This window comes from Argopecten irradians, chromosome 1 (assembly GCF_041381155.1).
Source record: "Argopecten irradians isolate NY chromosome 1, Ai_NY, whole genome shotgun sequence".
Taxonomy (NCBI): domain Eukaryota; kingdom Metazoa; phylum Mollusca; class Bivalvia; order Pectinida; family Pectinidae; genus Argopecten; species Argopecten irradians.
Genome location: NC_091134.1, coordinates 13,956,372 through 13,968,209, shown reverse-complemented (window position 1 = coordinate 13,968,209; position 11,838 = coordinate 13,956,372). Strand labels below are relative to the sequence as shown.

Here is an 11,838-nt window from a genome sequence, read left to right as displayed (position 1 = left end):
AATAGGAGAGTTTCGAGTTGCTCCGGATTCCGTCTCCTTTCTGAATTTTACACGCAAGGGTCACGTGATTTCGTAAAAATTTAGGCCCCAACAACTTCCGGTTTTCGTTGTCTGGGACGCTTTGAAGATGTCAACGCCGAGAACACGGTACTATTGCGCTGCAGAAGGCTGCTTTTCTGACAACAAGAAGCTTGGGAAGTATGGATACATGTCAGATGTAAAATTTTATCCATTTCCAACCCGGAAAAAAGACCCGAAAGGAAGAAGGCGATGGCTAGAGTTATTGCGTCGCCAGGATTATGACCCACCACCATATCATCGTATCTGCTCCAGACACTTTGTTGATGGCCTACCGACTGCTGAAAACCCGTATCCGACATTGTTTTCCTACAACAATTACAAGCAAGCAAGGAATACCAGGCTTTCAGCAGCGTCCATGAAGAGGCAGGTGAATAGATCTCGAGAGGAGTTAATTGATGTGGGAGGACAAGATGATGCTGAAACTGAGACAGAGTGTAGTAGCCTACCAGATCCGCATATTATGGTTAGTTGATATTATATCCCTATGGTTTTGTGGACTATAAGCACTTTTGTGAAAAAAACTCAAACATATGTTATGCCTACTAATTTTTAAACAATATCACTTTAAATGTTTTAAAAAACTGTTACTTTGAAAAGAATTAACGTGGGTCGGTAGAATAAAGTTTTATATATACAATGTTAACTAACAGTACATGTATATAAAATTACACAGATATACAGTATTACTTGCAGTATATGTGATTCATGGCCAATATTAACACAATATTTCCCAGAAAAAAATGTTGATGTTGTATTGTATTGAAGCCACATTCTTAAATTTTTAAATTCCTTGTAGGATGAACACACTTCAGTGTTTATGGCAGTTGCTCGAGAGGAGATAGTTGTTGATTGTGATAGAAATGATGCTGGTTTTGTGAGAGGTAAGTTGATAATATGAACATGCGGCTCTTAAATCTGAGTGTATATTGAAGATCTGTATTTTAATCAGATTGACAACTTATATAATGTTTTCAAGTTCTGATAAATGAGTACTGATCAAATTTTTATATCTTGGCTAACAGGCATGTTGTGTTTCATGTGGACATTACATTATACTAATACTTTTAATTCTTTAGTTATAACTTTTTTTTAAAATAGGTAATTTTAATTTGAAGAGATTTCAGTGAAGGAAAGAATTACATAATCTAGGGTCTCTTTTCAGTGTCAGTCCCACTAGACCATGATTATGTAGACAGCAATGGCTCCATTTCGAATCCTGAGCAGTGTGATAACTGGACACAGACTAGCCTCACTATGAAGGACTTAGAGCAGCTGGAGGGATTACAGCAAAAATTTGAAGATCCAGATAAGTTGATGAGAGATCTGTTCATTGAAAAGGTGACAAAGGATGACCAATCCATAAGGAAATACACAGGCATACCCACCGAAAGGATGTTGGAAGGCTTTTTCAGTATGTATATAATGCTCTCTATAATAATACTATTGATCACATGGAGACATACTAATTCATAAAATCACAGAAATCCATGTTCATTATTACAAATGGAATCCTTGCATTTGTTAACTCCATCCCATTTGAGAGTGTTTTCTTCCTTTGTTTTGTATTACTGTTACATGGTATATATACTGCAACTTTTTATGTACAATCCTAAGACATCAGAGGAGAAATTATGTATCTATATATATATACATGTGTATGTATTAAATATATAAAGTTTTCTACATCATGTTTGTCTACAGATATTCTGGATAGTGCATCACCAACTCTCAAGTACTGGTCAGGCCAAAAGTCTTCTGCAGATTCTTCCTACCAGATGAACCCAGATTTGAAAAAGAGTGGACCACAAAGGAAACTTACAAGATACGAGGAGTTTATTTTGACACTTGTGCGACTTAGACTAGCAGTGTTCACTTTCTTTCTTGCAGACATTTTTGGAATATCCAGCAGTAGAGTGTCTCAAATTTTCGCGACATGGATAAATTTCATGTATTGCATTGTTTCTCCACTACTCAAATGGCCATCATCAAAAACTGTGAAAATGTTCATGCCTAACAGTTTTAAGATTTCATATCCAGATACAGTTTGTATCATTGACTGTACAGAATTTTTCATTGCCAAACCCCAATCTCCAACTGCTCAGTCACAGACTTACAGTTCTTATAAACATCACAACACTTATAAAGCCCTTGTTGCTATAACGCCATCTGGTGCTTTTTCGTTTGTATCTTCCTTATGGGGAGGAAACACTTCTGACAGATATATTACCAGAGCTAGTGGATTTTTAGACAACATCCGGCCGGGCGATGAGGTCATGGCTGACCGAGGATTCCTCATTAGGGACTTGTTATTGGAGCGGCAAGCTAAACTCGTAATTCCACCTTTCACAAAAAAGTGTAAGTGGGGTAAAGGTAAACGTTTGAACAGTAGTGATGTTGTTAAAACAAGGAATATAGCTCGTCTTCGAATTCATGTGGAGAGGGCAATTGGGCGTCTAAAGACTTTTCACATTTTGTCTAATACTATGCCTCTTAGTCTGAAACCATTGGCGAATCAGATGTTGAAAGTTTGTGCATTTATGTGTAACTTACAGAAACCATTAGTCAAGAAGTAGATAAGATATGACTATGTCTTGTTTTGTAGACAAAAAATAACAACATTGTATTTTGTGTCATGGATGGTAGCTTATATTAATTCTGTACAACACAATAATTTTTTATCTGAAGTCAGGTTATGACAAAAAGAATAAAATTACTTGTAAGGAAATTGATCATAATATAAGCTACTGTACAGTGTACGTGCATAATTGTAATTGTACATGTATGAATCAGAAAGAGCGTCAAAATTCATTTTCACATCGCATGTTACCTGGTACTTTAAATGTCACATCAGAGTGCTCTTATTAAAAGAAAGTGTTCATCTATTTTTGTCTTTTAGTCACATTGTTTTACAGCATTGAGTATTAGATTGACAATGTAATATAACAGTATTTTTCTTTGTCAGCCATAATATAAGTTGTCAAAAGAGTATTAATTATGATGTCTTGAGGGGCCGCAGTGGCCGATTGCCAGTAGTTAAGATGTCCAGACAGATTACCACAAGCCCTCTACCTCTGGGTTACAAGTTCGAATCCCACATGCATGGGGCATTTGCCAGGTACTGACCGCTGGTCGGTGGTTTTTCTCTGGGTACTCCAGCTTTTCTCCACCAATACACCAGGCACATCCTTACATGACCATGTCTGTTAATAAGACATCAAACTAATAAAAACCATACCATGTCTTGAACATTATATGGCAATATATGCCATATATCAACTTGACCAAATAATTGACCAAGTCTGTATATGTTTGATACTGTTTTATTACTTTCATATTTTCCATCAGTAAATGATTAATAGAGATAAAATCAAGTAAATCTCACTAATACTTCCTCCTCAGATGTGCATATTATTGCATTATACATACATATGACAAACCACAAACACATTTATTGGAAGATAAAGATATCAATCACTCATTAAAATGTGTTTTCTGTTTATGATTTTAATGAGTCGCAGTTCTCAGTATTTGAAACTCACTTGTACATATGATTCAGATGTGTGCCTTAAAAATTTCATTTAAAATTGTCATAACATAAAAACTAGCCATGCAAGACTCAAATTTGCAGTATTAAAGCTTTATATATATATATAGTGTTGCAAGTTTACTTTTGAAATAAAGCACACTACAACAAAAAACATGCTATAAAGTTGTTCAAATGATTATTTACCGTTTAAACTAGCATGTTTATTCCAGCATTATGAAATAGTATAATAGGAAGTTGGTATATATGTCTAGGATCTTACATGAGTGGCTATGTGATATGAAATTAATCAAATGAGCTCAATAATTTTATAGGCGAGTGGCATATCATCAGTTCATTTAAAGAGTTGATAAATTTCATATCACATAGCACGAGTGTAAGATTCTATTTATCACATCATTTTTATTGATAGAAATATAATTAAAACTTTAGTTTTCATCTCTATATAAAACAGTAGAAATAAGGTTCGGATGTGACGTTTCCATCTACTGAGACAATCATGCGATGTCATATAAATATTATGACTTCAAAACTACCTGTGATGTCACAATAGTGTTATTACACATGTGTCTTACAACAGTATCTAAAAGTGACTGAATTTTCCATAGACAATCAGTCTACAGAGAAAGAAAATTTGATGGCCCCACACATTTTTTCCTAGACCCGTTATATTATCACATACATCTAAATGTATATACTAAAGTAACAAAAACCAAAGTAGACATATATTACCACACGATTAAACACCAATTATTGTTCAAATGATGAGTATTGTTTATGCTAAACAACTTTATCGGTTTGGTTACAGATAATTAAGATCTCTTCTCCTAGTGAGCATGATCATCATCCATCAGAGATTTCATAATGTATTTGTCAAAGAATGCAGTGCATTTCTCAACAATATGACGGTAAAATTCTGCATCAAAGTATATTCGATCAACTACAAATCCTTTCTTCGTATAAAGAATAAAGTCACACCACTTCTTTCCACAAACGCCCAACTGTCCTTGAATCTGTGTGTACCATGAAGTACCTGGTTTAAGACGAACATCATCGTTTTCATCAAGATAAACATGATAGTGATTATCTGCACAGGCTTCTTGAGGTGTTTGGTTTTTATACATAAAAGAACATTTCACCTCCAAAAGACCTTCACCACAACACTTACACTTAACTATACCATCAGGAGAAGCCCCTAAAAATGGATGGTCTTTGTCTACAAAGAGTCCACAAAGCTGTAGAGATGCTTTCTGATGTTCCTGCTGATACTTGTTAAAGTACATTTGCCTAGCAATTGGTTCATTGTCATGTCCGAAGGATGTTGACATAGAGTTCACTGATGTGTTCTTACCCATAATCCGTTTTGAAATATAATTTTCATTTGCATCTGTAGATCGGAAATGCATAACAGAGAAAAAATTAGAAGCAGTTACACGACCTTTTCTATGACTGAACCATTCTGGATTTTCACTTTGGCCTCTGGTAGCTTCCTCAATATCTCGTATTGTTTCACAATTAAATGTATTTCTCAATTCTCTAATGAAATCTTCAGTGGATTCAGGTTTAACCTCCTTGGCAACATCAGACATTGTCGGCAACATGATAAAATTTCCATTCTCATCATCATCACTTTCATAAAGTGTTTCTAATAACAGAGCACCAGATCCCTTACACATACTTTTGAACTTCTTTTCTATGTCGAGATCTGCAGGAAGTACTTGAACAGATGGTTTGTAGTCCACATGCACAGGAGTAACTGGAGGAGGTAGTGATGGATCAGACCTCACATCAATATCTGCGATTTCCATTGGCTTTGAAATCTGCCTTGGCTTGTCCCAAACACACGTCACATCAGTACCAACTTCTGTATTCCTATCGGTATGCCTGGTACAGAAACTCCCTAGTCCAAACAGTAGAGCTACACAGTGTTTGCATGTCCCATTATCACTGCAAATGAAAGAAGTTGTTTGTAAAAAATGCTGCATAAATTATGATTGATTTAATTTGAATATGCTTAACATCCTATCGACTGCTAAGGTATTAATTTAAGGACGGCCTCTCCTGTATAAGATGGTCAGTAGTGTATGAGGGTGTGCATGTGTGGGAGACTACAGTTTGTGGTTTCTTGTCTCCTTGTGATAGCATAGAACTAAAGACAACTTTATAGTGCTACCTCAGTCAAACTCAAAGACACCCAACAGTGCATCACACTCGTTCACATTACTGACAAATGGCGAAGCAATCGTCCCACTTTATATATAGATGATTTACAATATTTGTATGTGTTTCCAGCACATTTTGTTTTATATATTATAAGACTACTAATGAAAAATACATATATAATCCGATAGACAGTTACTGAAACATGTTATAAAATGATTACTTACGCTACACATGTGCATCCTCCTGACAATATTTCTCCTGTATCCCTTATCAACACCCATACATCGTATGGTTTTGCAGTCTGACGGGTCTCTGGAACACAAGTCGCCTTCACATACCTAAAATGCCCCTGTAGAATGTCTGAAATGATGACATTATCGATGTGGTTGGCAAGAAATAGGCGATATCCATTGTCATTTTTATAAGCTCGAAGTCTGTCTTCACCCCACTTACAAAACCGCATCAAGTATATGAGAGTGTCACAGGAATCTATATCAGGAAGACATTTCAAACACGCAGACCAACCAGTTACCTTAGACAGTTCTGGAACCACAACCGTATCTTCATCTGTTACCACTGTTCTCCGTTTTTCATCCATCTGCTCATAGTCATCTGGCGATATCAATGTCTCGAGCTTCAGTTCAAAAGCTAACTCGCACAAACGCAACAGTTCATGTTTCCTACTTAAACTGCATGAAATACCTCTTTCTTGTAAAAAATTCTTCAATTCAGGCACATTCCAGCTGTGAAAATCGTAATCTGACGGCATTTTAACACGATCAACAATACTTTCAGTGTTGTAATACAACTAAAACTTCGTTTTCGCTTCTCAGGTGATGAACGGGTGATGGAATGTCAGAAAACCGGAAGTTAGGAGGGCCTAAATTTTTACCGGAAGTATTGACTAATATACGAAAGGTTGTCGGATCCGGGCTAACTCGAAAACTCTCCTATTTAAATCAGATTATTAAAATTAATAAGGTTATTTCATAACTGCAGATAACCTCTGACTAACTTACTATTGCAAAACATTGATTACTTTCATTGCAATTTCTCTATCACATGTTTACACATGGAGGCCGCCATAACTGTTACTATTTTTGGGCCCATGCGGTATGGTATCGCTTCAAAGTACTACTACTAAAATAATGAAGTTTACCCACAAGGAAAACTTCAATAAACCATATACTATTGATAAACTAAAGTTATCTGATAATTCAACATAAATTGCGCTTGCAAATAACTTTTTACAAAGTTCAAACACATAATTGAAGTCTGTGCACCTTGCGGCATGTTACACACATGGTCAGAATCTTCAACTTCGCTTCAAACTACAGTTTACCTAATTATACATGAAAATACATTTATTCAATAATGGCAATATATTATCGGACTCTTTTACCATAAATCTGTTTTATAATTATGGGAAAACATTGGATTCTTACCTGTAAAATACAGACAACAGTGACAGCAGTGAGGTTTGTGTGTTCGATGGTTAATTTGGAAGTGGTCATTTTGGGGTCCTCCGTAAGAGAACCAAGGCGTTGAATTACCCCCCTTGCTAGGTCGCACGCTATAATTCTCAGCGTAAAGTTTAAGGATAATAACATTTTTATATGGGTCCCTGTATACCAACCCAAACATCGTCACAGTTGTGTAAATTGTCTCATATTATTTTCAAATGTTTACAAAAATATATAGGATTAATTTACACATTGAGTAATTAAAATTAATTAAGGTGTTATATGTTTTGACATATAACTTATAACATGAGTAAAAATATAAAGAGATGAAATATATCTATTATTCTCTAAGAAACAAGGAATATCCTCTCTACATATAATATCATATTCAATTTTATCTATTGTATTATCTTTTTATTACTCACACATTTTTCATCAATATACATTAATTGTTACAGGTTGCTGTTTAAGGATCTTCTTGATTTTGCCAAGACACCAGAAAGGGAGCGAGGTATTAGGCTACTGAAACTTGCTATGGTCTACTTTCGGAGTATGAACAAGTTGTCAAAGTATGCATACGAGATTCTTCGTTTGTTAGTTCACCAACTTTGTACTTTAACAGAGAAAGAAGCAAATGAAGAATTTTACAACCTGTTTGTCAACACCACAGGTCAGGTTAACGGGCACATTCCTTGTGATCTGAGGATGGAACATCTTGTAAGAGAGGTCAAAGATCACTTGAAACATATGTTTTCAAACAAAACAGAAGCAAATATCCATTGCAGAACGAGAGCAATAGCAGGAATAGCAGACATTGGGAAAAATTTTGATCAGAATTCTAGAGTCATTGTAAGATCCAAAAAACATTGTCATAAGTCTGCATTAGTTGATGAAATGTGCATGTTGAAAGATTAAGAAAAGTCAGGCCTTTCAAGATTCAAACAGGTAGACGACATGCCGCATTTCCCACTATTAGCAGAAGTGTTGTACAGAAACTTGATGTTTCAAATCTTCATGACTGGATTCATGCAAAGAAGTTTGAATTTGCCACAGAAAAGGGTAACTGAAGTGGGAAATTGTTCAAAGCTACTGTTTTCTGCTACCATGATGTCACAATTAATATGTACCTGCAAGGGCAGATAACTCTGTATCATTTAAATACAGAATATCCTTAAGCTAGATTCTTAAGTTAAAATTCTTCCAGGATTTTGTAGATGTTACACACAAACTCTGGTTTAAGATATGGAAATTTGGATTGAATTTCATTTGGACTGGTGTAGTTGTGTTTGACAAGGAGTTTTTCTACAAGAGATTCTGTTAACCCTGTGACAATGCTTGCATTTTCCATTCCATACGCTTCATTTTCTGCGTAAAAGTATGATCTAAGATATTCTTTCATGATGTTGACTTGATCTTTGTGCTGTGTATATGTGTCCTCACACCCATCAAAGAAATCATCATTGAAACTGCAAGTTGACAACTCCCTAGAGAAACTACACTCTATGCAAGTGCATGCTTTTTGACATATATCGCAACACTTATGCTTACAGAATGGACTAAACTCATTGAAACCTGAACCAAAGTTTTCACAAATGAATTGCCTTCTGCAGGTGGTTGAAAGACAAAATTTTTTCATTTCCTCTCTAAGGTGAACATTAGCGAGGTCACTGTTGTTGTAGTAAAGAATTGCCTCACAAGGCCTCCCATCGCGGCCGCCTCTTCCAATTTCCTGAACATATGCTGTGAATTGACAAATAAAAAACACTGTTTATGGTGTCAAAATTTGGGGAAGGGGTATACACTTGATGTATGTTTTCCGTCTGTTCAGTCTGTTGGCTCAGGTATGGGTACAGCGTACATGTTGTACCTGCTTATCGTATTGATCAACAATTTGGAATTTCAAAGGTATTAATAAAAAATAATCTTAACAATGTCGTGAAATTTGTCAATGTTTCTTGATATATGTTTCATAAGGAATGTAGAACAATACATTTATGTCATATTTAGCCTCACTGAATTGTTCCTAGTGAGCGGAGCGCAGCCTGGCGGAGAGTAGAGAACTAAGGGAAGGGAACCAGTCTAAAATAAATGGAGGTGTTCGGACCCAAGAATCAATTCTCACTCTACAACCAATTTATCGGCATAACTTTTCAGTGATCATCTCAGAAAGAATGCACAGATGATCAAGGAGATTGTGCTTAAAATGTTAGATGGATGTTTGTGTCACTCTTGTTTATGATGCTTTCAATATACAGACGGTCTGGTGTAGTATTGAGGTAGGCCTACTGTGTACATAGAAATGACGAACTGTTGATTTATGAATTATTCAGTATTATTCTGCAGGTTCCTTATACAGTGTATTTGAAAATTCTTGAAATTAATAAATGAATAAATAAATGTATAGCCTACTGAAGTAGGCCAATTATTTTAAAAGTGTCGATTGTTTGTTATCATTCGCCAGTATGATTTAAGTTTGATTTCATATTCTTGACCAAACAAATACTATGAAATAGGAAACAAAGAATTAATGAAACAATTAAATGGTCCTCGATGCGATAAATTCGTTATATAGTCAGTTACTGACCCCCTATAAAGATATAGAGGGTCAGTAAGAAGTATTATAGTTTTAAGGCCCGTTATGTTGAATTGTCGTGAATTTTACAGACTAATATCTCAAATCTCCCCATACTACCGTCAATACAATCCATAGCTATGACTATTAACCTACTCCCACACCGGTCAACTGTTTTGATCTATATTCTAATCGTCAACATATTTGGTTAATCGGCAGTGAAGGAGCTCTGGGGAACAAGTCACTGGATATAGAAGAAGCTTGGACACGTGAAAGATGACGCAGGGGTGAAACTATATCAAAAGGGAAGATTCAATAATGTTTGAATCGAAACCATCAATCTGTGATCATAGTACTATGATTAATTACGACATATGTTACTTTTATCTTTCTTCACAACATAATGTACAAAAGACGATCATGATGTAAAGTACAAACAAGAGGCCCATAGGGCCTGTATCGCTCACCTGGTTTGTAATGCCAAGTAATGTCCTGAATACAGGTTCATTGTTTCTTTTCTGAAGGAATTTTAATATTTACCTCTGATTCCCCTATTGGGCCCCGCCCCTCCTCCCCTCAGCGGGTCAGAGGCAAAATTTATACAAGTTCTGTTCCCTTTCTCCCAAGGATGTTTGTGGCCACATTTTGTTACAATCAATGCAAAACTCTAGGACAAGTAGGCCTAGCGATTTATAGGATTTACTTCTGTTTCCCCTATTGGGCTCCGCCCCTCTTGTCCCCGGAGGGGTCAGAGCCAAAATTTATACAAGTTCTGTTTACCTTACCCAAAGGATGTTTGTGACCAAATTTGGTTACAATCCATGCAGAACTCTAGGACAAGTAGCGATTTATAGAATTACCTCTATTTCCCCAATTGGGCCCGCCCCTCCTGGCCCGAGGGTCAGAGCCAAAATTGATACAAGTTCTGTTCCCCTTCCCCCAAGGATGTTTGTGGCCAAATTTGGTTACAATCCATGCAGAACGCTAGGACAAGAAGCGATTTGTAGGATTTACCTCTATTTCCCCTATTGGGCCCCGCCTCTCTTGTCCCTGGGGCTTCAGAACCAAAATTTATACAAGATCTGTTCCCCCTCCCCCAAGGACGTTTTTAACCAAATTTAGTTACAATCCATGCAGAACTTTTGGACAAGTAGCGATTTATAGAATTACCTCTATTTCCCCGCCCCTCCTGGCCCCGGGGGGTCAGAGCCAAAGTTTATAAAAGTTCTGTTCCCCTTTCCCCAAGGATGTTTGTGGCCAAATTTGGTTGCAATCCATGCAGAACTCTTGGACAAGTAGCGATTTATAGAATTACCTCTATTTCCCCAATTGGGCCCCGCCCCTCTTGTCCACGGGGGGTCAGAGCCAAAATTTATACAAGTTCTGTTAATCTTCCCCCAAGGATGTTTTTGACCAAATTTTGACCAAATTTGGTTACAATCCATGCAGAACTCTAAGACAAGTAGCGATTTATAGAATTACCTCTATTTTCCCAATTGGGCCCCGCCCCTCCTGGCCCCGGTGGGTCAGAGCCAAAATTTATACAATGGCTTGTTCCCCTTCCCCCAAGGATGTTTGTGGCCAAATTTGGTTACAATCCATGCAGAACTCTAGGACAAGTAGCGATTTATAGGATTTACCTCTATGTCTCCTATTAAGCCTCGCCCCTTCTGGCCGCGGGGGGTCAGAGCCAAAATTTATACAAGTTCTGTTCCCCTTCCCCCAAAGGATGTTTGTGGCCAAACTTGGTTACAATCCATTCAGAACTCTATGATTAGTAGCAATTTAAAGGAAATGTTGACGGACGGACGACGGACGGACGGACGCCGCGCCATGACATAAGCTCACCGGCCCTTTGGGCCAGGTGAGCTAAAAATGTACCAAAAGACGATCATGACGTAAATTACCAAAGAATGTAAAAAGACGACCATGATGTAATTAAGTACCATACACCTGTTTTGCCTTTATAGGATTCGTCATTGATATTGGGAAACCGAAAATCAACATTCGGTAAA

The 11,838-nt window shown here is 36.8% G+C and overlaps 2 protein-coding genes and 1 pseudogene across 2 annotated transcripts; 2 read left to right on the top strand and 1 right to left on the bottom strand.

The window, feature by feature from the left end:
* The first annotated feature begins 6 nt into the window (after positions 1–6).
* On the top strand, positions 7–2,963 carry LOC138318433 (uncharacterized). Its single transcript, XM_069260781.1, has 4 exons — positions 7–544; positions 878–962; positions 1,244–1,492; positions 1,783–2,963. Exons 1-4 carry the CDS (start codon positions 128–130, stop codon positions 2,652–2,654), a joined length of 1,623 nt encoding a protein of 540 aa, XP_069116882.1. The 5' UTR covers positions 7–127; the 3' UTR covers positions 2,655–2,963.
* A 142-nt stretch (positions 2,964–3,105) lies between these two features.
* On the bottom strand, positions 3,106–6,726 carry LOC138318414 (uncharacterized). Its single transcript, XM_069260746.1, has 2 exons — positions 6,013–6,726; positions 3,106–5,572 (listed from the first exon to the last, which is right to left on the bottom strand). The coding sequence occupies exons 1-2, from the start codon at positions 6,555–6,557 to the stop codon at positions 4,453–4,455; spliced, it is 1,665 nt and encodes a 554-aa protein (XP_069116847.1). The 5' UTR covers positions 6,558–6,726; the 3' UTR covers positions 3,106–4,452.
* LOC138311440 (uncharacterized) lies at positions 6,636–9,174 on the top strand (annotated as a pseudogene).
* The last annotated feature ends 2,664 nt before the right edge of the window (positions 9,175–11,838 follow it).

Excerpts from the sequence above, each read along its gene's own strand:
- LOC138318433 (XM_069260781.1), top strand. The coding sequence starts at position 128 with ATGTCAACGCCGAGAACACGGTACTATTGCGCTGCAGAAGGCTGCTTT. Across the intron at positions 545-877 it reads TACCAGATCCGCATATTATG|GATGAACACACTTCAGTGTT; the intron begins GTTAGTTGATAT and ends AATTCCTTGTAG. Across the intron at positions 1,493-1,782 it reads GATGTTGGAAGGCTTTTTCA|ATATTCTGGATAGTGCATCA; the intron begins GTATGTATATAA and ends GTTTGTCTACAG.
- LOC138318414 (XM_069260746.1), bottom strand. The coding sequence starts at position 6,557 with ATGCCGTCAGATTACGATTTTCACAGCTGGAATGTGCCTGAATTGAAG. Across the intron at positions 5,573-6,012 it reads GGAGGATGCACATGTGTAGC|TGATAATGGGACATGCAAAC; the intron begins GTAAGTAATCAT and ends TTTCATTTGCAG.